We start from the raw sequence: 27477 nt of genomic DNA, 5'->3' as shown, positions 1-27477 counted from the left end.
GAGACAGACTCGGCGGCCGGGGGGAGAACGGAGAGAGAGGGGAGAGAGAGGTATGTGTGTGTGTGGGGGGGGGGGACGGAGAGAGAGGGGAGAGGGGGGTAGGTGGGGGGGGGGGGAACGGAGAGAGAGGGGAGAGAGAGGTATGTGTGTGTGGGGGGGGGGAGAGAGAGGTATGTGTGTGTGGGGGGGGGGGGGACTCCATGCCGCTGCCGCCCCTCTGTGCCCTGCCACCCCGAGGCCTGGCCTCGGTGGCCTTGTGGGAAATCCGGGCCTGATTCTACCTGAGAACCGATTTCCCCACTTCAGCGCCGCTCACCTACCAAATGCTGAGAAGGAGAACGGATGCACACAGAACCAGGAAATCAAACCCTCCGCATGTGTAGAAGGCATCTGGAGCCCGTTGGTTCGATCCGTCAGCTTGTTATAAATCCCTAAGAGCTCGCTTCACGCATGCCGCCGGCGTAACTGCTCCTCTGAAAAACAATCCGCGGTGGATCGCATTTCAGAGGCCGTTAACTCTTACACCCCTGTGCCGCAACTGCGGTTTCAAGGCCATTGCGGCCCCCCCCCCCTACACTTAACCACTTAAGACCCGGACCTTTAGACAGGTAAAGGACCCGGACAGTTTTTGCGATTCGGCACTGCGCCGCTTTAACTGACAATTGCGCGGTCGTGCGACGTGGCTCCCAAACAAAATCGGCGTCCTTTTTTTCCCACAAATAGAGCTTTCTTTTGGTGGTATTTGATCACCTCTGCGGTTTTTATTTTTTGCGCTATAAACAAAAATAGAGCGACAATTTTGAAAAAAAAAAAACAATATTTTTAACTTTTTGCTATAATAAATATCCCCCAAAAATATATAAAAACACATTTATTTTTTCCTCAGTTTAGGCCGATACGTATTCTACCTATTTTTGGTAAAAAAAATCGCAATAAGCGTTTATCGGTTGGTTTGCGCAAAATTTATAGCGTTTACAAAATAGGGGATAGTTTTATGGCATTTTTTTTTTGTTTTACTACTAATGGCGGCGATCAGCGATTTTTTTTCGTGACTGCGACATTATGGCGGACACTTCGGACAATTTTGACACATTTTTGGGACCATTGTCATTTTCACAGCAAAAAATGCATTTAAAATGCACTGATTACTGTGAAAATGAAGATTTCAGTTTGGGAGTTAACCACAAGGGGGCGTTGAAGGGGTTATGTGTGACCTCATCTGTGTTTCTAACTGTAGGGGGGTGTGGCTGTAGGTGTGATGTCATTGATTGTGTTTGCCTATATAATGGAACACACGATCGATGACGGCGCCACAGTGAAGAACGGGGAAGCTGTGTTTACACTCACCTCTCCCCGTTCTTCAGCTCCGGGGACCGATCACGGGACTCCAGCGGCGATCGGGTCCCGCAGTCACGGAGCTTCGGAACGGGTCACGGGCGCGCCCGCAAGCCACGGCCGGGCACTTAAAGAGTGCTCCCTGTCAAGCCACCCCCCCCTACAGTAAGAATCACTCCCTAGGACACACTTAACCTCTACAGCGCCACCTAGTGGTTAACCCCTTCCCTGCCAGTGTCATTTTCACAGTAATCAATGCATTTTTATAGCACTTTTCGCTGTGAAAATGACAATGGTCCCAAAAATTTGTCTAAAGTCTCCGATGTGTCCGCCATAATGTCGCAGTACCGAAAAAAAATCACTGATCGCCGCCATTACTATATTAAAATATTAATAAAAATGCCATAAAAATACCCCCTATTTTGTAAATGCTATAACTTTTGCACAAACCAATCAATAAATGCTTATTGCGAATAAGTGTAAATATGTAGAAGAATACTTATCGGCCTAAACTGAGGGAAAAAATATGTTTTTTTATATATGTTTTTGGGGGATATTTATTATAGCAAAAAGTAAAAAATATTGATTTTTTTTCACAATTGTCGCTCTATTTTTGTTTATAGCACAAAAAATAAAAACCGCAGAGGTGATCAAATACCACCAAAAGAAAGCTCTATTTGTGGGGCCAATTTTGTTTGGGAGCCACGTCGCACGACCGCGCAATTGTCAGTTAAAGTGACGCAGTGCCGAATCGCAAAAAGTGGCCTGGTCAGGAAGGGGGGTAAATCCTTCCGGGGCTGAAGTGGCTAAAGCAACCTGTCAAGTAAAAAAAATATATATATATCTTTTTTTTTTTTTATTAAATGTTAATCAGCCTTAATTAACTCATTATTATCCTTCTCCATTTAATTATTATTTTCCTGCTGATTTATTTATTTACTTCTATTTTTATAAACTATTAATGATTAAAACTTTTTATTTTTTTTATTCCGCTGTTTGTTGATATTTTTGCACCTTTTACATATATTTACACGTTTCACATTGAAAAAAAAGTGCAAAAAAAAAATATTAATTTGTAAATAACTTTTCAGTGCCATTGCTGACGTGTAAACCGGGATCGGTAATTGGTATCGGCGAGTATTAAAAAAATAAAAATAAAAAAATAATAATAATATTGATTCATCCCGAGTTATGAATTATGGGTAATTGGTATCGGCAAATATTAGAAAATATTATTATTATTAAAATTATTATTATTTTTAAAATTATTATTAAAATTATTAAAATAAATATTATTATTATTATTATTATTATTATTATTATTATTATGATTATTAAAATTATTATTATTTTTAAAATTATTATTAAAATTATTAAAATAAATATTATTATTATTATTATTAAAATTATTATTATTTTTAAAATGATTATTAAAATTATTAAAATAAATATTATTATTATTATTAAAATTATTATTATTTTTAAAATGATTATTAAAATTATTAAAATAAATATTATTATTATTATTATTATTATTATTATTATTAAAATTATTATTATTTTTAAAATGATTATTAAAATTATTAAAATAAATATTATTATTATTATTATTATTATTATTATTATTATTATTAAAATTATTATTATTTTTAAAATGATTATTAAAATTATTAAAATAAATATTATTATTATTATTATTATTATTATTATTATTATTATTAAAATTATTTTTATTTTTAAAATGATTATTAAAATTATTAAAATAAATATTATTATTATTATTATTATTATTAACATTATTATTATTTTTAAAATTATTATTAAAATTATTAAAATAAATATTATTATTATTATTATTATTAAAAAAATTATTATTATTTTTAAAATGATTATTAAAATTATTAAAATAAATATTATTATTATTATTATTATTATTATTATTATTATATTAATAATATTGGTTCATCTCTAGTTATCGATTATTGATTGATTTCCTCACCCCGTCCTTCTTGTAGTCGCATCCCTCCAAGTCATTCTCCTCAGATTTGGGGCAGTCCGTCTCCTTTATCAAGAAACCGATAGCTGGAGAGTCTCCCTCCTCCTGCGGAAAAAAAAGACCCAAGAGCAAAAATGTAACATATTGCAGCTTATCTGTCCTTAGATTCGATGGCTGCATTTGTTTTCTTTTTTTTTACAGCCTTTACTTTTCCTGGTGATCCTGCCAGTAACACACTTCCTGTACTAGGGCAGCAACCAGGGCCGCCATCAGGAATTATGGGGCCCCTTACACAGCTTCAGGCATGGGCCCCCTGGAGCAGAGAACCGGGGGGGGGGGGGGGGTGCTGCCGCCCCCTGAAATTGAGAAGGGGGGGCTGCCATGAATTTAGAAGGAGAAATAAAGAAAAATATATATAAAAAAGGGGGGGGGGGGTAGCCATCCGGGGCCCTGGGGACCTCTGGGCCCTTTAATAAATGTATTTTTTTTTTTTATAAAAAGAAATTGCAAAAAAAAGGGGGGTTGCCATCCGGAACCTCTGGGCCCTTTAATAATAAAAAAAAGAAACCTCTGGGCCCTTTAATAATAAAAAGAAACATAAAAAAAAAAAAGGGGTTGCCATCCAGGGCCCTGGGGACCTCTGGGACCTTTAATAATAAAAAAAAAAAAATATATATATATATATATTAAAAAATTATAAAAAAAAAGGGGGGTTGCCATTCGGGGCCCTGGGGACCTCTGGGACCTTTAATAATAATAATAATAATATATATATATATATATATATATATATATATATATATATATATATATATATATATATATATAATATATATATAAAAATAAAAGAAATAAAAAAATATATAAAAAAAGTTTTTTTTTTAATAAAAAAATAATAATAATAATAATAATAATAATAATATATATATAAAAATAAAAGAAATAAAAAAATATATAAAAAAAAGTTTTTTTTTAATAAAAAAAGGGGGGTTGTCATCCAGGGCCCTGGGGATCTCCGGGCCCCTGGGGACCTTCGGACCCCTAAAAAAAAAAAAAAAAAAATTTAAATTTAATAAAAAATAAAATAAATATATTAAAAAAAAGGGGGGTTGCCATCCGGGCCCCTGGGGACCTCCGGGCCCCTTACAGGTGTACTGCCTGTACCCCCCTGATGGCGGCCCTGGCAGCAACACTCCACTTACTGCACTGTATCTATAGAAGAGTAGCGTTGTCATCCTACGACAGGACTACAGAACACCTTCGCTATGTTATGGGGATGAGGAGAGGGGGATGTGCTCTGTAGAACTAACCTTGGGTGACAATGTAGATTTTGCACTGTGTGTATGGAGGAGCAGCGTTGTCACCCAAGGACATGACTAACCTATCTTATGGGGATGAGAAGAGGGGAAAGTATTCGGTAGTCCCAGCCTAGGGTGACAACATCGATTTTGTACTGCATCTATGGAGGAACAGTGTTGTCACCCAAGGACAGGACTACAGAACACCTTCCCTAAAATGTGTCAAAAGTGTCTGATCTGTCCACCGCAATGTCGCAGTACCGCTAAAAATCGCAGATCAACACCATTACTGGTAAAAAATAAATGAACAATAAAAATACCATAAAACTATCCCCTATTTTGTAAACGCTATAACTTTTGCGCAAACAAATCAATAAACACTTATTTTTACGTAAAATATGTAGAAGAATACGTATCGGCCTAAACTGAGGGAAAAAAATAGTTTTTTTTATATATTTTTGGGGATATTTATTATAGCAAAAAGTAAAAAATATTGTTTTTTTTTCAAAATTGTCGCTCTATTTTTGTTTATAGCGCAAAAAATAAAAACCGCAGAGGTGATCAAATACCACCAAAAGAAAGCTCTATTTGTGGGGAAAAAAGGACGCCAATTTTGTTTGGGAGCCACGTCGCACGACCGCGCAATTGTCAGCTAAAGCGACGCAGTGCCGAATTGTAAAAAATGCTCTTGCCAATGCTGTCACTGTGCCCATTGAACACAGCTACTGTGCCCATCGAACGCAGCTACTGTGCCCATCGAACGCTGCCACTGTGCCCATCGAACGCAGCCACTGTGCCCATCGATGGCAGCCACTGTGCCCATCGAACGTAGCTACTGTGCCCATCGAACGTAGCTACTGTGCCCATCGAACGTAGCTACTGTGCCCATCAAACGCTGCCACTTTGCCCATCAAATGTTGGCACTGTGCCCATTGAACGCTGCCACTGTGCCCATCAAACGCAGCTACTGTGCCCATCAAACGCTGCCACTGTGCCCATCAAACGCAGCCACTGTGCCCATCGAATGCAGCCATTGTGCCCATCGAACGCTGCCACTGTGCCCATTGAATGCAGCCACTGTGCCCATCAAACACAGCCACTGTGCCCATCGAACGCAGCCACTGTGCCCATCAAATGCAGTCACTGTGCCCATCAAATGCAGCCACTGTGCCCATCGAACGCAGTCACTGTGCCCATCAAACACAGCCACTGTGCCCATCGAACGCAGCCACTGTGCCCATCAAATGCAGTCACTGTGCCCATCAAACGCAGCCACTGTGCCCATGGAACGCAGCTACTGTGCCCATCGAACGCAGCCACTGTGCCCATCAAACACAGCCACTGTGCCCATCGAATGCAGCCACTGTGCCCATCAAATGCAGCCACTGTGCCCATCGAACGCAGTCACTGTGCCCATCAAACACAGCCACTGTGCCCATCGAATGCAGCCACTGTGCCCATTGAATGCAGCCACTGTGCCCATCGAATGCAGCCACTGTGCCCATGGATCACAGCTACTGTGCCCATCGAATGCAGCCATTGTGCCCATCGAACGCTGCCACTGTGCCCATTGAATGCAGCCACTGTGCCCATCAAATGCATCCCTTGTGAATCTCCCCCAAATTCTTGAATTGTCTTTGTAATCCTCTCATGGCTGCGGTTATCACTGTTGCTTGTGCACCTTTTTTCTTCCACACTTTCTCCTTCCACTCAATGTTCCATTATTATGCTTGGATACAGCACTCTGTGAGCAGCCAGCTTCTTTAGCAATGGTCTTTTGTGACTTGCCCTCCTGGTGGAAGGTGTCAGTGACTGTCTTCTGGAGGACAGCTCTCAAGTCATCAGTCTTCCCCATCATTGTGTAACCTACAGAGCCAGACTGAGAGACCATTTAGCAGGGCTCTCAAAACTGGTGGCCCTCCAGCTGTTGCGAAACCACAAGTCCCACGAGGCATTGCAAGACTGACACACTCTAATCAGCTAATTAACTCAAAACACCTGTAAAGGTTTTCCTGAGCCTTTAAATCCGGGGGTTGTCAAACTGGCGGCCCTCCAGCTGTTGAGGAACTACAAGTCCCATTTTGCCTCGGCCACCGGTTTGACACCTCTGCTCTAAATGGTCTCTCAGTCGGGTTCAGTAGGTTACACAATCATCGGGAAGGCTGACGACTTGACAGTTGTCCACAAGACAGTCACTGACACCTTCCACAATGAGTATAAGTCACAAAAGACCATTGCTAAAGAAGCTGGCTGTTCACTGGCGCCCCCCGCACCTCTGGCCAAATGCGGTACTGCACACCCCATTGGCTTGAATCCTGCTTGTGTTGCGAGACAACACTCGCAAACCGAGTTATTAAAAACGCTTGTTAACCGCATTCCACTGTATTCTAATTTTGCGAGATCCTGAATTTTGGGGGGGCTTCACTAGCTTTAACCACTTCCATACCGGGGGGCACTTACCCCCCTTCCTGCCCAGGACAATTTCAGCTTTCAGCGCTGTCACACTTTGAATGACAATTGCGCGGTCACCCAAATGAAATTTTTTATCATTTCGTTCCCACAAATAGAGCTTTCTTTTGGTGGTATTTGATCACCTCTGCGATTTTATTTTTTTGCGCAACAACTAAAAAAAGACCGAAAATTTAGAAAAAAAATGAAGGCCCATATTCTCGTAGATGGGCGTAAAACTCGGCGGGCGTAACATGTCACATTTATGTTACGCCGCTGCAAGTTTTACAGGCAAGTGCTTTATTCACAAAGAACTTGCCTGTAAAGTTGCGGCGGCGCAGCGTAAATCCCCCGGCGCAAGCCCGCCTAATTCAAATGAGCCGGGTAGGGGGCGTGGAGCATTTAAATTAAACGTACTGCGCATGCGCCGTCCCTAAAATTTCCCGACGTGCATTGCACTAAATGACGTCGCAAGGACGTCATTGGTTTCGACGTGAACGTAAATGGCGTCCAGCCCCATTCACGGACGACTTACGCAAACTACGTAAATTTTAAAATTTCGACGCGGGAACGACGGCCATACTTAACATTGATTGCCCCTCATATAGCAGGGGCAACTTTACGTGGCGCAAATCTAACGTAAACGTCGTAACTTCACTGCGTCGACCGCGCGTACGTTTGGGAATTCGTGTATTTTGCTAATTTGCATACTCGACGGGGAAAACGACGGAGGCGACACCTAGCGGCCAAAAAAAAAAATGCATTTAAGATCCGACAGCTTAAGAGCCTAACGCCTGTCGGATCTAATGGATATCTATGTGTAACTGATTCTAAGAATCAGTCGCATAGATACAAAGGGCCCAGATTAGGACTTACCACGGCGTACATTGCGTTGCGCCGTCGTAAGCCCTTTCAGAATCTGGGCCTCAGTTTTTATTTTTTTCTGTTAATTTTTTGGGTAAATAAGTAAGTTTTCTACTTCGATTATGGGCACCGATGAGGTGGCACTGATGGGCACCGATGAGGTGGCACTGATGGGCACCGGTGAGGCGGCACTATCGGACACTGACAGGCGACACAAATAGGCGGCACTGATGGGCACTCATAGGCGGCACTGGGCACTCATAGGCGGCACTGATGGGCACTCATAGGCGGCACTGATGGGCACTCATAGGCGGCACTCATGGGCACTCATAGGCGGCACTGGGCACTTATAGGCGGCACTGATGGGCACTTATAGGCGGCACTGATGGGCACTCATAGGCGACCAGTCAGGATTTCACAACCACTTCCCGGACGTCAATTGTCCATTGACCGGGCGGGAAGTGGTTATGCCATAATCATCACAATTGGCAGAAAGAAATGCTTGAAATATATCACTCTGAGTGTAATACATGTACAGCGGAAGCTCGGATTGCGAGTAACGCAATTTTTTAAATCGTAACTTGGTTAGGGGACGGGGTTAGGTTTAGGGTTAGGGGTTAGGGTTTAGGGTAAGGGGTTAGGGTAGGGGTTAGGGTTTAGGGTTAGGGTTTAGGGTTAGGGGTTGGGGTTAGGGTTTAGGGTTAGGGGTTAGGGTTTAGGGTTAGGGTTAGGGTTGGGGTTAGGTTTAGGGGTTGGGGTTAGGGTTGGGGATAGGGGTTGGGGTTAGGGTTTAGGGTTAGGGTAGGGGTTAGGGTTAGGGGTTAGGGTAAGGGTTAGGGTTTAGGGTTAGGGTAAGGGTTAGGGTAGGGTTTAGGGTTAGGGTTAGGGGTTGGGGTTGGGGTTTAGGGTTAGGGTTGATGTTAGGGGTTGGGGTTAGGGTTTAGGGTTAGGGTAGGGGTTAGGGTTAGGGTTAGGGTTAGGGTAGGGGTTAGGGTTTAGGGTTAGGGTTTAGGGTTAGGGTAAGGGTTAGGGTTAGGGTAGGGTTTAGGGTTAGGGTTAGGGGACGGGGTTAGGGGACGGGGTTGGGGTTAGGGTTAGGGGTTAGGGTAAGGGTAAGGGTTAGGGTTAAGGTAGGGGTTAGGGTTTAGGGTTAGGGTTTAGGGTTAGGGTTAGGGTAGGGTTTAGGGTTAAGGTTAGGGTAAGGGTTAGGGTTAGGGTAGGGTTTAGGGTTAGGGGTTAGGGTTTCCCATTGAAGAATATGGCTAGGACTCAGGAATTGGAACAGGGACCTCCCCCAAAGGTCAAAGGTCAGAAGCCCTTTCCGAGTGTTTACAAAGCTCTCTGGCGCCCCCCCACCTCCAGACCGCATGCGGTATTGCATGCCATTGAAGTCAATGCGGAACAAATTATTTTCGTTTCCATTGACTTCTATGGGGAAACTCGTTTTGATATGCGAGTGCTTTGGATTACAAGCATTCTCCTGGAACGGATTATCCTTGTAATCCGAGGTTCCACTGTATATAAAATATGAGTTTCATTTTTTTTATTGAATTACTGAAATAAATGAACTTTTTGATGATATTCAAATTTTTTTTTGAGATGCACTGATTTCTGGTTTGTCTTAATTCCCTCCGGAGCGCCGCACGCCGATATACGCCGGCTGTTTGAAGAGGGATATCTCTGTTATGGCAGCAGCTATCTACCATAACCGAGGTATCCTCTTCTTCAGCCGGCGTTCCGGTTTCAGATAAAAGTGGTCTCTGCGGCGGATTCGCAGCAAGGTCACTTTTATCGGCGGCGGGAGAGGGCCCACCCGCCGCTCTCCCGGGCGCTTCCGTTGTTTTCGGCGTAGAATATGCAAATTACCTAGTTACGTCGATTCACGAACGTAGGTGCGCCCGGCGGTAGTTTTTTACGTCGTTTGCGTAAGGCTTTTTCGGCGTAACGTTGCTCCTGCTATTAGGAGGCGCAGCCAATGTTAAGTATGGACGTCGTTCCCGCTTCGAAATTTGCATTTTTTACGTTGTTTGCATAAGTCGTTCGCGAATAGGACTGGGCGTAATTTACGTTCACGTAGAAACCAATACGTCGTTGCACCGACGACGTATTGGTAAAATAAATAAATTAAATAAAAAGATTATTATTTTTTAAAAGCGCCCTACCCGCCGAGCTCGTGCGCAGAAGCAAACGCATACGTGAGCGGCGCCCGCATATGAAAACGGTGTTCAAACCACACATGTTAGGTATCGCCGCGATCGTTAGAGCGAGAGCAATAATTCTAGCCCTAGACCTCCTCTGTAACTCAAAACATGCAACCTGTAGATTATCTTTTAAACGTCGCCTATGGAGATTTTTAAGGGTAAAAGTTTGTCGCCATTCCACGAGCGGGCGTAACTTTGAAGCGTGACATGTTGGGTATCAATTTTACTCGGCGTAACATTATCTTTCACATTATAAAAAAACAAATTGAGCTAACTTTACTGTTGATTTGATTTGATTTTATTATTTGTTAAGCGCCAAATACAGTTCAAGAACTGCGCCTAAGCTGTTGACTTATTTTTTCCAAAAAAAATGCGCTTGTAAGACCGCTGCGCAAATACGGCGTGACAGAAAGTATTGCAACAGCCGCCATTTTATTCTCTAGGGTGTTAGAAAAAAATATATAGAATGTTTGGGGGGCTCTAAGTAATTTTCTAGCAAAAAAAAATTGTTTATAACTTGTAAACAACAAATCTCAGAAAGAGGCTTGATCCTTAAGTGGTTGATTTGGTGCGCTCTAATCTTGTCTATGGAGTATTCGGGTCCAGGGCTTTTTTTCAGGGGGAACTTGGGGGAACTCAGTTCCACCACCTCTGGCTCAGACCCTTTGGTGCCCGCTCACCACAATCACTTGTAAACACAGAAGTCTGGTTTCTGTGTTTACAAGTGACAGCTCTGCACTCTGTATGTAACCCCCCTGAACTCTGCACTCTGTATGTAATGCAATTCTAGTATTTAATGCCCCTTAAAGACCCTTCTACCATTTGTGAAATCTGAACGGGTTCGTGGTTGAGTTCCTGCACCTATTTTCTGAGAAAAAAGCTATGTTCGGGTCTCTTATGGACCCTCCATACTGTACCTCCGGGAGGGCGGCGGGGAGCTCAGACAGGAGCTTGAAGAGGAACTCTCCATCTTCTCTCTGGTTGTAGAGATCCACAGCTTCTCTGATCCATCCTTCCCGATCCGGAGACTGAGAGCGAGCGACCTCCAATGTGAGGGCAGAGAGCCACACCACACACTGCCAGACCTTCATCTTCCCTCGGAGGACGGTGAAGGTGATGGCCCCCGATCCTGTGATCTCCCCTTTTATAGTGTCCCAGTCTCTTCCTCTTTATAGTGTCCCCGTCTCTTCCTGGAAGATGGTATTAGAAGGTGAAATCCCAGCCAAGATTTCCACATCCCCAGCCTGCCCGGGATTGCAGCAGATCTAAGAGCTGCCAGAGCAAATTCCTTGCGCAACCTTTCTAATCCGGCAACGTCCTTCACCTCCTCGCCAGACACAGATCTCAGATCAAATTCAAAATCTCTGAATCAAACTTTTTTTTAGTGTGCGAAAAGGAGAACCTGGACAATTTTTGCTTATTTGGTAATAACGGTTAGAGAGGAGCGGGAAATGCGTTACAATTTCCCCACTTACAGCTTCCCGGCCGATCCTGACACTTCTCTCATATTAAAATCAGTGTTTTTGGCGCGAGAAAATTACTTAGAACCCTCAAATATTATACACAGTGGGCTAGATTCAGGTAGGGGCGCGTATAGTTACGGCGGCGCAGCGTATCGTATTTACGCTACGCCGCCATAAGTTTGAGAGGCAAGTGCAGTATTCACAAAGCACTTGCCTTCTAAGTTACGGTGGCGTAGCCTAAATGGGGCCGGCGTAAGCCCGCCTAATTCAAATGTGGAAGGGGGGGGGCGTGTTTTATGTTAATGTGTGATGACCTGACGCGATTGACGTTTTTTACGAACGGCGCATGCGCTGTCCGTGTACATATCCCAGTGTGCATTGCTCCCAAGTACGCCGCAACGACGTATTGGTTTCGACGTCAACGTAAATTACGTCCAGCCCCATTCGCGAACGACTTACGCAAACGACATAAAAAATTCAAGAATCGAAGCGGGAACGACGTCCATACTTAACATTGCGTGCGCCTCATAGAAGCAGGAGGAACGTTACGCCGAAAGAAACCTTACGCAAACGACGTAAAAAACTACCGCCGTACGTTTGTGAATCGGCGTAACTAGGTAATTTGCATACTCTACGCCTAAAACGACGGAAGTGCCACCTAGCGGCCAGCGTGAGAATGCACCCTAAGATACGACGGTGTAAGAGACTTATGCCTGTCGGATCTTAGGCTTATCTTGCTTTCTGAATACAGAAAGTAGATACGCCAGCGCAGCTTTGAATTTACGCGGCGTATTTATGGATATGCCGGCATAAATTAATGCTGAATCTAGCCCAGTATCTCACAAAATAAGTACACCCCTCCCATTTGTGTAAATATTTTCTTGTATCTTTTCATGTGACAACACTGAAGAAATGACACTTTGCTACAATGTAAAGTAGTGCGTGTACAGCTTGTATAACAGTGTACATTTATAATAATAATAATTTAGTTATAATATCATCATTATTTATTAATTTATTATTATTAATAATAATTATTCATGTATTAGTATTAATAATATTATTTATTAATATTATATTTAATATATTGCTGTTATTATTATTGTTAATATTATTATCTTTATTTTTTATATTACTGTTTTTATTTATATTACATTTATTATGTTGTTTTTGTTATTTATTTTTTAATAATACAAATAAATTTATAATAATACATGATTGCTATGTATGTTACATCTATATCTACAGTGTCTCACATTTCTGTAAATATTTTCTTCTATCTTTTCATGTGACAACACTGAAGAAATTACACTTTGTATCTACAATGTTCTGTAGTGAGTGTACAGCTTGTATAACAGTGTAAATTTCCTGTCCCCTCAAAATAACTCAACACACAGCCATTAATGTCTAAACCCTTAAAATGAGCTGCACACCTTTCCCCAAAGTAGGGGGGTGGGCGGTTGAGCATGACACAGCAACTGGGTGGGGGAGGGTGCTTAAGGGTCATTAAATACCATGAGGGTGCTACATACAGAGTGCAGAGTTCAGGTGGGTGCAGAGTGTAGAGTCAAGGAGGGTGCAGAGTGCAGGTGAGTGCAGGGTGCAGGTGGATACAGGGAGCTACAGGGTGTAGGTGGGTGCAGAGTGCAGGTGGGTGCATGTAAGTACATGGTGTAGGTGGGGTGCAGGGTGCAGGTAGGTACATGGTGCAGGTGGGTCAGGACAGGAGCACTGTGTCACTTCTAAATACAGAAGCCTGGTTTCTGTGTTTATAAGTGACAGTAATGAGCGGAAAGCACAGGGCAGCACCGAGATGGCGAAACTCTCTTCCGTCATGTTCCAGCTGAAAAAAGCCCTGGTGTCACCCCTCTGGCGGGGTGTCACCCGAGTGCAGCCTGCCCCCCCCCCCCCCATAGTGACGCCACTAGGGGGACAGCAAATTTACACTGTTATACAAGCTGTACATTCACTACATTACATTGTAGCAAAGTGTCATTTCTTCAGTGTTGTCACATGAAAAGATAGAAGAAAATATTTACACAAATGTTAAAGGGTGTATGACAAAGGCTGTGATAATTATGTCCATGGGAGGAGCCTGTGATACTTATGTACATGGGAGGAGCCTGTGATACTTATGTCCATTGGAAGGAGCCTGTGATACTTATGTACATGGGAGGAGCCTGTGATAATTATGTCCATGGGAGGAGCCTGTGATACTTATGTACATGGGAGGAGCCTATGATACTTATGTCCATTGGAAGGAGCCTGTGATACTTATGTACATGGGAGGAGCCTGTGATACTTATGTACATGGGAGGAGCCTGTGTTACCTATGTACATGGGAGGAGCCTGTGATACTTATGTACATGGGAAGAGTCTGTGATACTTATGTACATGGGAGGAGTCTGTGATACTTATGTACAAGGGAGGAGTCTGTGATACTTATGTCCATGGGAGGAGCCTGTGATACTTATGTCCATGGGAGGAGCCTGTGATACTTATGTACATGGGAGGAGCCTGTGATACTTATGTCCATGGGAGGAGCCTGTGATACTTATGTCCATGGGAGGAGCCTGTGATACTTATGTACATGAGAGGAGTCTTTGAAACTTGTGTACATGGGAGGAGACTGTGATACTTGTGTACATGGGAGGAGTCTGTGATACTTATGTCCATGGGAGGAGCCTGTGATACTTATGTCCATGGGAGGAGCCTGTGATACTTATGTACATGGGAGGAGCCTGTGATACTTATGTCCATGGGAGGAGACTGTGATACTTCTGTACATGGGAGGAGCCTGTGATACTTATGTACATGGGAGGAGCCTGTGATACTTATGTACATGGGAGGAGCCTGTGATACTTATGTACATGGGAGGAGCCTGTGATACTTATGTACATGGGAGGAGCCTGTGATACTTATGTACATGGGAGGAGCCTGTGATACTTATGTACATGGGAGGAGCCTGTGATACTTATGTACATGGGAGGAGCCTGTGATACTTAGGTACATGGGATTTGTTTTTTATTTATTTTTTAATTTGCAAAGAGTTCAAACAAACTTCTCTCACGTTGTCATAATGGGGGATGGTTTGTAGAATTTTGAGGAAAATAATAAATTGAATCTATTTTGGAATCAGGCTGTACCATAACAAAATGTGGAATAAGTGAAGCGCTGTAAATACTTTCCTTATGCACTGTATAAGAACATAGGGACACAATCTCCAAATTCAAACCTTTTTTACTTTATTTTAAGTCTTCATACAAAACATGGTGAACATAACGCCTGATATCCTCGCTCTTCCTCAAGCTGTATGTAACGTACTCTACAATGATTACACTGTTACCTAAATACTGACAGGAACGGGTGCCGCCACACTAGTGATTTCCCGACTGCCAAACCCACCTCGATTAACCCATTAATTTCTTGAAATTTGGAAATCTTTATATTTGATCAACAAAAATTCTGCTACTCATCCTTAACCTACAAGAGAGCGGATCAATCACTCAATGGATACAATATGTCACAATGCAACCGGATTGTTACTTTCACAAAAACAAATAAAGATCATAATCTCTGTTTAATCTTTGTGGATACAAAGACTGAATTTGCATATACAACATTCTTCTCTTTGTCACAAGACGCACTTCCGTGTCCTTATGATCACGTTCAGGGGAATGTTTAGGTATCGGCAGACCTGATTGTTTGCTTCAAACTTTTTTTTTGTGGTTTCCCCCACATATGCAGTGCATACAGAGTGGGCTAGATTCAGATAGCCCTGCGTAATGTTGTGCAGGCGTAACGTATCTACGTTACGCCGCCGTAAATTAAGGCGCAAGTTCCATATTCAGAATGAACTTGCGCCCTAAGTTACGGCAGCGTAATGTATGTGGTGGGGTGGAGAGGATAGGTGGGGTGGTCCAGACTCTCAGTTCTGCCTCCCCTCCTCTCAGCGGCCAGCAGGTGAAAGCCCCCCCCCCATCCCGCAGCCGAACAAAGGGACAGGCGGGCCTCAGTAGCACAGCCAGAATGAACAGGTGGGCCCTTCACACTGGCAGACGGGCCCCTCATATTAACAGACGAGTCTTTATGAGTCACCCCTTGTCTCCGCCCCTACCCACCTCTGAGCACCGTTCCTTGGTTCCATCCCCTACCCACTTTCCAGCACTGACCCTTTGAAACAATTCAGAACTATAATTTTGTGGTGCTAAGTAATTTATATGGAATTTGGTAATGATAATAAGGATAGCAGTAAAACTGATCCCCTGCAGCCAGCAACAATAGATCCCCCCTAACAACAGTGGACCACCCACAAAAAAAAACCCAGCAATAATAGACTGCTCCCTCAACAGTAGATCTCTCCCAACAACAACTGACCCCCACCAGCAACAATAGACCACCCCTGCAAAAATGGATCCCTCAGCAGCTAGAATAGATCCCTCAGCAGCGAACATCAATAGACCCTGCAGCACACCCCAGCACCCCTTGCCATTACATACAGTCAGGAGGTGCCGGAACTGCATTCCCGCTGAAAAAAAGACCTGGTTATCAGAGTAAAGGGGGCTGAATACAAATGCCCCCCCCCCTACTTTTTTACATATTTGTAAAAACAGTTGAAAACTAGACATTCGTTTTTGTCCGAATTTCTGGGATTTTCGCATTAGTTTTAACAAACGATAACGAACGTGCAGGCTCCATAAGAAAAAAAATGATTTCCATACCATTGCGACGACAGTTCGATACGGATAGATGATTCAACATGACGCTGACAATAGCGATCTGTGTCTATCGAACCTGCGGTTGAATTTGCCTAACTCTATTTGTCCGAGATTATTCGACATAGAGAGAAAAGATTCGACATTATAGAGACATGAAGATTCGACATAGAGAGAAAAGAGTCGCCATAGAGAGAAAAGATTCGACATAGAGAGAAAAGAGTCGACATAGAGAGAAAAGATTCAACATTATAGAGAAGAGAGAAAAGATTCAACATAGAGAGAAAAGATTTGACATTATAGAGAGAAAAGTTTCGACATTATAGAGAGAAAAGATTTGACATAGAAAAGATTCAACATAGAGAGAAAAGATTTGACATAGAGAGAAAAGATTCAACATAGAGAGACAAGATTTGACATAGAGAGAAAAGATTCAATATTATAGAGAGAAAAGATTCAACATTATAGAGAGAAAAGATTTGACATTATAGAGAGAAAAGATTCGACATTATAGAGACATGAAGATTCGACATAGAGAGAAAAGAGTCGACATAGAGAGAAAAGATTCGATATAGAGAGAAAAGATTCGACATACCGTAGAGAGAAAAGAGTCGACATAGAGAGAAAAGATTCAACATTATAGAGAAGAGAGAAAAGATTCGACATAGAGAGGAAAGATTTGACATTATAGAGAGAAAAGATTTGACATTATAGAGAGAAAAGATTCGACATTATAGAGAGAAAAGATTCGACATGGAGAGAAAAGATTCGACATTATAGAGAGAAAAGATTTGACATTATAGAGAGAAAAGATTCGACATTATAGAGAGAAAAGATTCGACATTATAGAGAGAAAAGATTCGACATGGAGAGAAAAGATTTGACACAGAGAGAAAAGATTCGACATTATAGAAAGAAAAGATTCGACATTATAGAGAGAAAACATTTGACATAGAAAAGATTCAACATAGAGAGAAAAGATTTAACATAGAGAGAAAAGATTCAACATAGAGAGAAAAGATTTGACATAGAGAGAAAAGATTCAATATTATAGAGAGAAAAGATTATACATTATAGAGAGAAAATATTCTACATTATAGAGAGAAAAGATTTGACATGGAGAGAAAAGATTTGACACAGAGAGAAAAGATTCGACATTATAGAGAGAAAAGATTTGACATAGAAAGAAAAGATTCGACATAGAGAGAAAAGAGTCGACATTATAGAGAGAAAAGATTTGACATAGAAAGAAAAGATTCGACACAGAGAGAAAAGAGTCGAAATTATAGAGAGAAAAGATTAGACATAGAGAGAAAAGATTTAACATAGAGAGAAAAGATTCGACATGGAGAGAAAAGATTCGACATGGAGAGAAAAGATTTGACACAGAGAGAAAAGATTCGACATTATAGAGAGAAAAGATTTGACATAGAAAGAAAAGATTCGACATAGAGAGAAAAGACTCGACACAGAGAGAAAAGAGTCGACATTATAGAGAGAAAAGATTAGACATAGAGAGAAAAGATTTGACATAGAGAGAAAAGATTCGACATGGAGAGAAAATGGGGCCATGTTTATTCTCACTGATGCTCGGCCCTGGGGCATTTTCTACCCCCATTGGTCAGAATCCGGCCCCCCTGAAGTCTCAAAGACAGTAAACTGGCCCTTTGCTTTTGAAAATTATGGAGACCCCTGGTCTATCACATAAAATCCCAATAAAATACATTTACTGTTTTGGTTGTAACATGACATGTGGGAAATTTCAAGGGGTATGAATACTTTTTCAAGGCGCTGTAAATTGTCCCTGCAATTTCTAGAAATTTGAAAATCTTCATATTCAATCAACAAAAAATGCTGCTACTCACCCTTGACCTACAAGAGAGCCGAGCGATCACTCAATGGATACAATATGTCACAATGCAACTAGATTGTTACTTTCAGGAAAACAAATAAAGATCATAATCTCTGTTTAATCCTTGTGGATACAAAGACTGAAGTTCATGAATCCACTATTTCTCCCTTTGTTTAATTTTCAATATCCTGTCTCCACCCCTCCTATCTTTAGGTACTTTTTCCAAATGTAGAAAACGCAGTTTTGTGTCCTTATTATAATCACATTCAGGGGAATGCTTAGATATCGGCAGACCTGTTTTTTTGCTTCTAACCGAGCTGCGATGTTGTGCAATGCGATCCTTAATTTTTTATTTATTTTTTATCCATTGTTTTTATTTGTTTTAAACGCAACCTCTTCCGGACCGGCTCACTCCGATATACGTCGGCACTTTGAAGAGGGATATCTTTGTTATGGCGGCCGCTAGCTACCGTAACCCCCGGTATCCTCTTCTTCAGTGAGCAGTCCTCTTTTAGATAAAAGTGCTCTCTGCGACGGATTCGCCGCAAGATCACTTTTATCGGCAGCAGGAGAGGGGCTCCCCCCTCCCGCCGCTTTCCGGTGCCCTCCGCTGTTTAATGGAGTCGTTGGTCGCCGCAAATCCGCCCATAGTGTCGGTGGTAAAAATAGCGGCATTTTACCGCCGACCCTATGGGCGGCTCAGTGTGAAAGGGGGTCTTAAAGGGCCATTTTTTTAAAAAAAAAATTCAAATGACAAAATTTTTTATTAATTTTTTGCCATTTTAGTGTAAATGAGATGTGATGTCTTTTTGATCCCCCAGATCTCATATATAAGAGGACCTGTTGTGCTTTTTTTTATTACAAGGGATGTTTACATTCCTTATAATAGGAATAAAAGTGACACCATTAAAAAAAAAAAAGAACAGTGTAAAAAATAAAAAATAAAAGCTAAAATAAATAAGAAAAAAAATAAAAATGTAAACGTGGATAATTCTGAAGTGGAAGGAAAATTATAAATGGTTTTCATTTTTTTTTTTTTACAAATAAATATGTAAAAAGTGTGGGGGGGGGGCATTTGAATTCAGCCCCCTTTACTCTGATAACTAAAATCTAGAGGATCTAATTGCCTTCAGAAGTCACCTGATTAGTAAATAGACTCCACCTGTGTGTCATTTAATCTCAGTATAAATACAGCTGTTCTGTGAAGCCCTCAGGGGTTTGTTAGAGAACCTTAATGCACAAACAGCATCATGAAGGCCAAGGAACACACCAGACAGGTCAGGGATAAAGTTGTGGTGAAGTATAAAGCAGGGTTAGGTTATAATAAAAATCTCCCAAGCTTTGAAGATCTCACGGAGCTTCTGTTCAATCCATCATCGGAAAATGGAAAGAGTATGGCACAACCGCAAACCTACCAAGACATGGCCGTCCACCTAAACTGACCGGGCCGGGCAAGGAGAGCGTTCATCAGAGAAGCAGCCAAGAGGTCCATGGTGACTCTGGAGGAGCTGCAGAGATCCACAGCTCAGGGGGGAGAATCTGTCCACAGGACAACTATTAGTGGTCTCTCCACAAATCTGCCCTTTATGGAAGAGTGACAAGAAGAAAGACATTGGAGAAAGAAAGACAGAAGAAGTCCTGTCTGCAGTTTGTGAGAAGCCACGTGGGGGAATGATGAAGTCAGAAGTGACGTCAGGTTGCGAGCTCGCCGCTCGTGGCGCTGTGTTTAGTTTGCATGTTTTTAATGTGAGTATCAAGTTGGCTGTTAGGTTAACCACTTCAGCCCCGGAGGATTTGGCTGCCCAATGACCTGGCCCCTTTTTGCGATTCGGCACTGCGTCGCTTTAACTGACAAATGCGCGGCCGTGTGACGTGGCTCCCGAACAAAATTGACCTCCTTTTTTTCCCCACAAATAGAGATTTATTTTGGTTGTATTTGATCACCTGTACGGTTTTTGTTTTTTGCGCTACAAACAAAAATAGAGCGAAAAAAAATATATATTTTTTACTTTTTGCTATATAAATATCCCCAAAAAATCTATTTAAAGAAATGTTTTTCCTCAGTTTAGGCCGATACGTATTCTTCTACATATTTTTGGTAAAAAAAATTTCAATAAGCGTTTATTGATTGGTTTGTGCAAAAGTTATAGCGTCTACAAAATAGGGGGATAGTCGTGACTGCGACATTATGGCGGACACATCGGACACTTATGACGCTATTTTTGGGACCATTCACATTTATACAGCGATCGGTGCTATAAAAATGCACTGATTACTGTATAAATGTGACTGTCAGGGAAGGGGTTAACCACCTTACGGGGCTAGGAAGGGGTTAAGTGTGTCCTAGGGAGTGATTCTAACTGTGTGGAGGGCGGGGCTTACTGTAACACGACACTGATCGCTGCTCCCGATGACAGGGAGCAGTAGATCGGTGTCCTGTCACTAGGCAGAACAGGGAGATGCCTTGTTTACATAGGCATCCCCCCGTTCTGCAGCTCTGTGAAACGGGACACCGGTGGACATGGAGCCCGCGTGTCCGGCGGGCGCGGTCATGGACCCGTGCGCCCGTGCCATTCTGCCGACGTATATTTAAATGATGTGGCCAGCAAGTGGTTAAATAAATAAATTCAAGTTTCAACATACTTCACTATTCGGTCCCGCCCTTTCTTCCAGCTACAGTATCAACTGCAGGGGTCTGGGTTTCGCTGGCTGCTATTGCAATTTGAATATTCCACCTGAATAGGGGGTGTCAGCGGTGACAATAGATAGATTCATGCATTGCATGAATCTATCTGTGACAGACTCACCTGGGACAGAGGCTTTTGGAGGGGACTGAATGCTCGCCTCTTGCCTTGCGATCATTTGGGGGAACGGTGCTCTTTGTTAGCTGTATGCCTGGGGACGATGTATATGCCATTAGAGTGACTGATTCATACTGTTGGGACATACAGTGTAAGTAAATGCTAATGCCGTCCCCTCCAGCCCTCTGTCTGTTCTCTGTGCTAATTGACCCGGCTATTGTGTGAAGATGTCCTGTGTTTACACTTATGATAATGTGTATTGTATAGCAGGTGAGCGAGGAGACGCGACGTCTACACTGAAAGGTCATATCTCGGAGTCGCCTAGTCTGGGTAAATGATTAGTTAATTTGTGTTCTGGTTACCTCCTCTTCAACCACTTAAGACCCGGACCAAAATGCAGGTAAAGGACCGAGGCCATTTTTTGCGATTGGGCACTGCGTCGCTTTAACTGACAATTGCGCGGTCGTGCTACGTGGCTCCCAAACAAAATTGGCGTCCTTTTTTTCCCACAAATAGAGCTTTCTTTTGGTGGTATTTGATCACCTCTGCGGTTTTTATTTTTTGCGCTATAAACAAAAATAGAGCGTTAATTTTGAAAAAAATGCAATATTTTTTCCTTTTTGCTATAATAAATATCCCCCAAAAATATATAAAAAAACGTTTTTTTCCTCAGTTTAGGCCGATACGTATTCTTCTAAATATTTTTGGTAAAAAAAATCGGCATAAGCGTTTATCGATTGGTTTGCGCAAAATTTATAGCGTTTACAAAATGGGGGATAGTTTTATTGCATTTTTATTAATATTTTTTTTACTACTAATGGCGGCGATCGGCGATTTTTTTTCGTGACCGCGACATTATGGCGGACACATCGGACAATTTTGACACATTTTTGGGACCATTGTCATTTTCACAGCAAAAAATGTTATAAAAATGCAGTGATTACTGTGAAAATGACAATTGCAGTTTGGGAGTTAACCACTAGGGGGCACTGTAGGTGTTAAGTGTGACCTCATATGTGTTTCTAACTGTAGGGGGAGGGGCTGTAGGTGTGACATCATTAAATGGGATTTCACTATATCAGGGAACACACGATCGATGACGGTGCCACAGTGAAGAACGGGGAAGGTGGGTTTACACACAGCTCTCCCCGTTCTTCAGCTCCGGGGACCGATCGCGGGACTCCAGCGGCGATCGGGTCCGCGGTCCCGCGGTCACGGAGCTTTGGACCAGGTCGCGGGCGTGCGACCGCGACCCAGGGCTGGGCACTTAAAGAGGACGTACCTGTACGTGCTTGTGCCCAGCCGTGCCATTCTGCCGACGTATATGTGCAGGAGGCGGTCCTTAAGTGATTAACTGTATATAAGGTTGTATTCTTGGTTCTAATAAACACTCCATGTTCAGCACACAAACAAGTCTCGTCTCGTTGGGTGCTTGTGAGCAGCTGGAATATCTGATATCTCTATCCAGACTGATAGGTAGCGGTATATGACGGAAGCACTCGAGCGGAGTGTGGGACGTGGCACTATCTATTGGTGATAGAGCGGTGCAGGAGAGAGTAGATCATCATATCTAGGAAGGACATAGACATCCACCCCCGCCCCCTGCATCTATGCCTGCCCTGTGTGGTATAGATGTGTATAGACCAGTGGCGGCTGGTGCTGGAGGATTTTGGAGGGAGTGGGCGGGCCCCTCCAGGTCCTCAATCACCCTCCAGTTGTCATGGCTCCCCTGGTGTCCGGCACTGCGGCTTCTGTCTTGACCCGGTCTTCTTTCCAGGTTCTGGGTCTTTGGTCTCCTGTCCTGATTGGCCGGGAAGCCGGAAGCCGATGCCGATTTGCTGGTATCACAGGATGGGAGGGTTCGGGGGGCAGTGCTCTGCACCCGAGGACAATATGAAATTGACCAATTGGGGCCTTGGGATGTGGTCACATGCTTGTGAGGGGATGATAGACCTTTCATGGACTTGGAAATGTAACCACTTAAGGACCCCATCACGCCGATATACATCGGCAGAAGGGCACGGCTGGGCACAATCAAGTACCTGTACGTTGCCTTTAAGAGCCCAGCCGTGGGTTCGCGAGCGCTCTGCCGGCAGCGCGCTCGCAACCCGGTCCGAAGCTCCGTGACCGCGCCCGCGGGGCTCGCGGACCCGATCGCCGCGATCGGTCACAGGAGCTGAAGAACGGGGAGAGCTGAGGGTAAACACACCTTCCCCGTTCTTCTGTGTGGCAGTGATACTGATCGTCTGTTCCCTGATATAGGAAACGACGATCGGTGACGTCACACCTACAGCCACGCCCCCCTACAGTAAGAATCATTCCCTTAGGGCACACTTAACCCCTTAGCGCCCCCTAGTGGTTAACCCCTTCGCTGCCATTGTCATTTTCACAGTAAGCAGTGGCATTTTTATAGCACTTTTCGCTGTGAAAATGACAATGGTCCCAAAATAGTGTCAAAAGTGTCCGATGTGTCCGCCATAATGTCGCAGTCACAAAAAAAATCGCTGATCGCCGCCACTACTAGTAAAAAAAGAATTATTAATAAAAATGCCATTAAACTGTCCTCTATTTTGTAAACGCTATAAATTTTGCGCAAACCAATCGATAAACGCTTATTGTGATTTTTTTTTACCAAAAATAGGTAGAAGAATACGTATCGGCCTAAACTGAGGAAACACATTTTTTTTAGACATATTTTGGGGATATTTATTATAGCAAAAAGTAAACAATATTGCAGTTTTTTTCAAAATTGTCGCTCTATTTTTGTTTATAGCGCAAAAAATAAAAACCGCAGAGGTGATTAAATACCACCAAAAGAAAGCTCTATTTGTGGGGAAAAAAGGACGCCAATTTTGTTTGGGAGCCACGTCGCACGACCGCGCAATTGTCAGTTAAGGCGACGCAGTGCCGAATCCCAAAAAGTGGCCCGGTCATTGACCAGCAAAATGGTCCGGGGCTGAAGTGGTTAAGGGGCGTGCAGATGGGCACATTTTGTTGTGCCCATCAGAGTCACCCTTAACATGGAATTAAAGTAGCATGCTGAGGGGCGCATTTTATGTTAAGGGGGCACACTTGATGGGGACACCTGTTGTAAGGAGGCACTCTGATAGGGACACCTGATGTAAAGGGGCACTTTGATGAGGACACCTGATGTAAGGGGGGGCACCTGATATAAGGAGCACTGTAATGGGAACACCTGATGTAAGTGGGCACTCTGTTGGGAATTCCTGATGTAAAGGGGCACTTCGATGGGGGAAGCCTGATGTAAGGGGGCACTCTGATGGGGACACCTGTTGTAAGGAGGCACTCTGATAGGGACACCTGATGTAAAGGGGCACTTTGACGAGGACACCTGATGTAAGGGGGGGCACCTGATGTAAGGAGCACTGTAATGGGAACACCTGATGTAAGTGGGCACTCTGTTGGGAATTCCTGATGTAAAGGGGCACTTCGTTGGGAAAGCCTGATGTAAGGGGGCACTCTGATGGGGACACCTGTTGTAAGGAGGCACTCTGATAGGGACACCTGATGTAAAGGGGCACTTTGACGAGGACACCTGATGTAAGGGGGGGGGCACCTGATGTAAGGAGCACTGTAATGGGAACACCTGATGTAAGTGGGCTCTCTGTTGGGAATGCCTGATGTAAAGGGGCACTCTGATGGGTACACTTGATATAAGGGGATACTGTAATGTTGGCAACTGATTTATGGGGGTAGTCTGATAGGGGCACCCTGTGTAATGAATTACTCTGGTGGGGGCACCTGATGTAAGAGGGAACGCTATTGGGCACATTTACGGAGTATTACCAGAGTGTGTGGAGGTAACAATAAAAAAAATGCGCCAGAGAGTGTGGCTTGCACCAAAAAAAAAGAAAGAAGACACATAGAATCTTTAATGGCACAGACTTGTGATTTCAGACCTTGGCCAAATTTTTTTTCCGGTACCGGAGCTCCCCGAATTTTAATTCACTACCCCTGTTATAAAGAAAAGATGCCTATACTTACCTATTCTGAGAATGCTCCAGTCTGACCAAGACATGATTGTCTTCCAACATTGACTTCAATGTAGAGGAAGGACAGCCGACAACGGATGTCCCATATTAAGCCTTTGGTTGACCTCACCGGATAGGCATTGCAGCCATTGTTGGAGATCTCTCCTCTTCACTGAAGCCGATTGATGGAGAGATCATGTGACTGGATAAGAGCACCCTCAGGATAGGTAAGTATTTACATCTTTCCTTTACAGCAGTGGTTCTCAACCTTCCAGTGCCGTGACCCCTTGATAAAATTTGTTGTAGGGACCCCTAACATTAAAATAATTTTTGTATGGTGGGTTCTCAGCACCCAAGGCAAGACAAGTAATTTGCACCCCTAACCTATGGACATTTAGTGCTCCCTGAGTCTCTTCCACTCATATAGTAATAAAACCCCTTAAGATATATTTTTTCCCCCATCCTTCTCTCTAGCCATCTTTCTTGTTCTTTCTCTTATTCTTTCTCTCCCTTTTTCTTTATTCCTCCCCCTCTTTTCCTCTCCCTTCTATGTATGGGATGAGCGGCAGTGCTGGTGGGGGGTGGGATCAGTGGCAGTGCTGGGGGGAGTTCTGATCAGCACTTAGGTTCTCTTGATGAAGGTCATCTGCTGATCTGAGAACTGTAGTGGGGACTTTTAATGGGAACTATAATCACAGGTAGCGTTACTCACTGTGTCTCCAACTTTGTGGGGTCTCGCAGCAGTGACACCAATGCTGAAATCAGGGGATTGGGTCTCCTCCAGCCCCTCAAACTTTACATTCCTCACCAGTCAGCTGACCTCTAGTCTCTGCCCCCTAGCCATGCTGTGAACTGATTGGGCGGCTGCGAAGAGGCTGAGTGGGCAGCCGTGGGCTCCAGGAACAGCCAAGCTGGGCGGCCGCAAAAAGGCAGGGAAAGCAGTGCGGGCTTCAGGAACAGCCCAGGATTTGGTGACCCCTGGCAAATCGTCATTCGACCCCCCCGAGGGGGTCCCGACCCCCAGGTTGAGAACCACTGCTTTACAGGGTGGTGATAATAGGCTTAAAATGGGGGTGGGAACAGGATTAAGAACAGTTAGGATTTGACTATACTTCTACTTCAATGATAACATTCTACAGGATACATTGTGCACACCTGGGATTTAGGAAACACCGTACAACATATCTCATCCCTGACCACCAAAGCGATGATACCCCGATGTCTGTATAATGCAAAATAATGCAAATGGAATACTTCTATAAGTAAAATTTCTGCCCTTTTCCTCACTCTCTCTATGTGTTCTATAGGTAAGAGTAGCGTTTTATAACCCCTCTATGGCCCGTCCATGGTTGGTTTGGTTCTCTGAGCACAGAGGACTCTTGTATGTCGTCAATATATCTACCCGTGATCTACAATCCTCTTGTTACCTTTATATAATTTATGTTTTTCCACAACTCAATGTTATCTGTGTGATTGTAGCATGGAAGGATAACTCAGGGAACCCTGTCCAATGGTTTATTTCATTATGTACGGTTGGTATTGGCCACCAATAGGCTCGCTTGTGCTGTAAACCTTAAAGGGGTTGTAAAGCTTTTCGTTTTTTCACCTTAAAGCATCCTATGCATTAAGGTGAAAAAACATCCGATGCTTACAGGCCCCCTCAACCCCCTGTTTATTTACCTGAGCCCTCGAACGTCCCGAGTCGTGAAAATGCTGGCTCCTCGGCCGGGCTTCCTCGGCTCTTCTCGGCTCTTCATTGGATAGATTGATAGTAGGGCAGCCATTAGCTCGCGCTGCTGTCAATCAACTCCAATGACGAGAGGGCCGGGGCCGAGTCCTGTAGTTTTGGCGGCTATGGACGCTGAATACAGGACTCGGGAGGGCGCAGGCAAAGTAACCCCATTGGTAAATCGCTTCCCAGGGGGGTTAGCTGATGTGTGGAGGAGCCGAGAGAGCTGCCGAGAGACCCCAGAAGACAAGGATCGGGGCCACTCTGTGCAAAATGAACTGCACAGTGGAGGTAAGTATGACATGTTTGTTATTTTAAAAAAAATGTAAACCTTTACAACCCCTTTAATGCAAGCTGTGTATGGTTTGTAATAAAAATTATTAAAACATAAAAATAAAAAGACATCTATTTTTTTTTCTTCCAGATGCAATATACTTGCTGTATCCCTCAGAAATGGCCGGCTGCCCAAAAAATGCTTAGTATCCGTGGTGCAAATGAGTGAAATATTTGTCTTCAATATCCAAAAAAAATACAATTTTTTTTATATCCAGGTGCAATGTGGTTGCTCTCTTCCTCGCAAATTGCTACCTATCCAATGAAGGTTTATAAGGTGTCTGACCCCTATACCGGACCCACATGGATGTACACTCTGGGGTGTGTGTGGAGGTTCATGCAGACATTAGATTGTAAGCTCCTCTGGTACAGAGACTGATGTGACTGGCTCTGTGATCTCTGTACAGAGCTGCGGTATATGTCAGAGCTATATAATAATAATAGTGTGTG

At 43.2% G+C, this 27477-nt stretch overlaps 1 protein-coding gene across 3 annotated transcripts in view; it reads right to left on the bottom strand.

Moving 5' to 3' along the window:
• The window catches only part of LOC120941678 (antimicrobial protein CAP18-like), a 50384-nt gene that overhangs the window by 4006 nt on the left and 18901 nt on the right, over positions 1–27477 (bottom strand). For 2 of the 3 annotated variants that reach the window (XM_040355221.1, XM_040355220.1), the window contains exon 2: positions 3335–3436. In XM_040355221.1, the coding sequence (XP_040211155.1) occupies positions 3335–3436 (102 nt within the window). Of the gene's footprint in view, positions 1–3334; positions 3437–11059; positions 11304–27477 lie in introns of those variants that run through there. The other variant, XM_040355222.1, reaches the window with a different exon arrangement.

Source organism: Rana temporaria, chromosome 5 (assembly GCF_905171775.1).
Source record: "Rana temporaria chromosome 5, aRanTem1.1, whole genome shotgun sequence".
NCBI classification, from domain to species: domain Eukaryota; kingdom Metazoa; phylum Chordata; class Amphibia; order Anura; family Ranidae; genus Rana; species Rana temporaria.
Note: the sequence above shows the minus strand (reverse complement) of the source record. Positions and strands in the feature narration are given on the sequence as shown.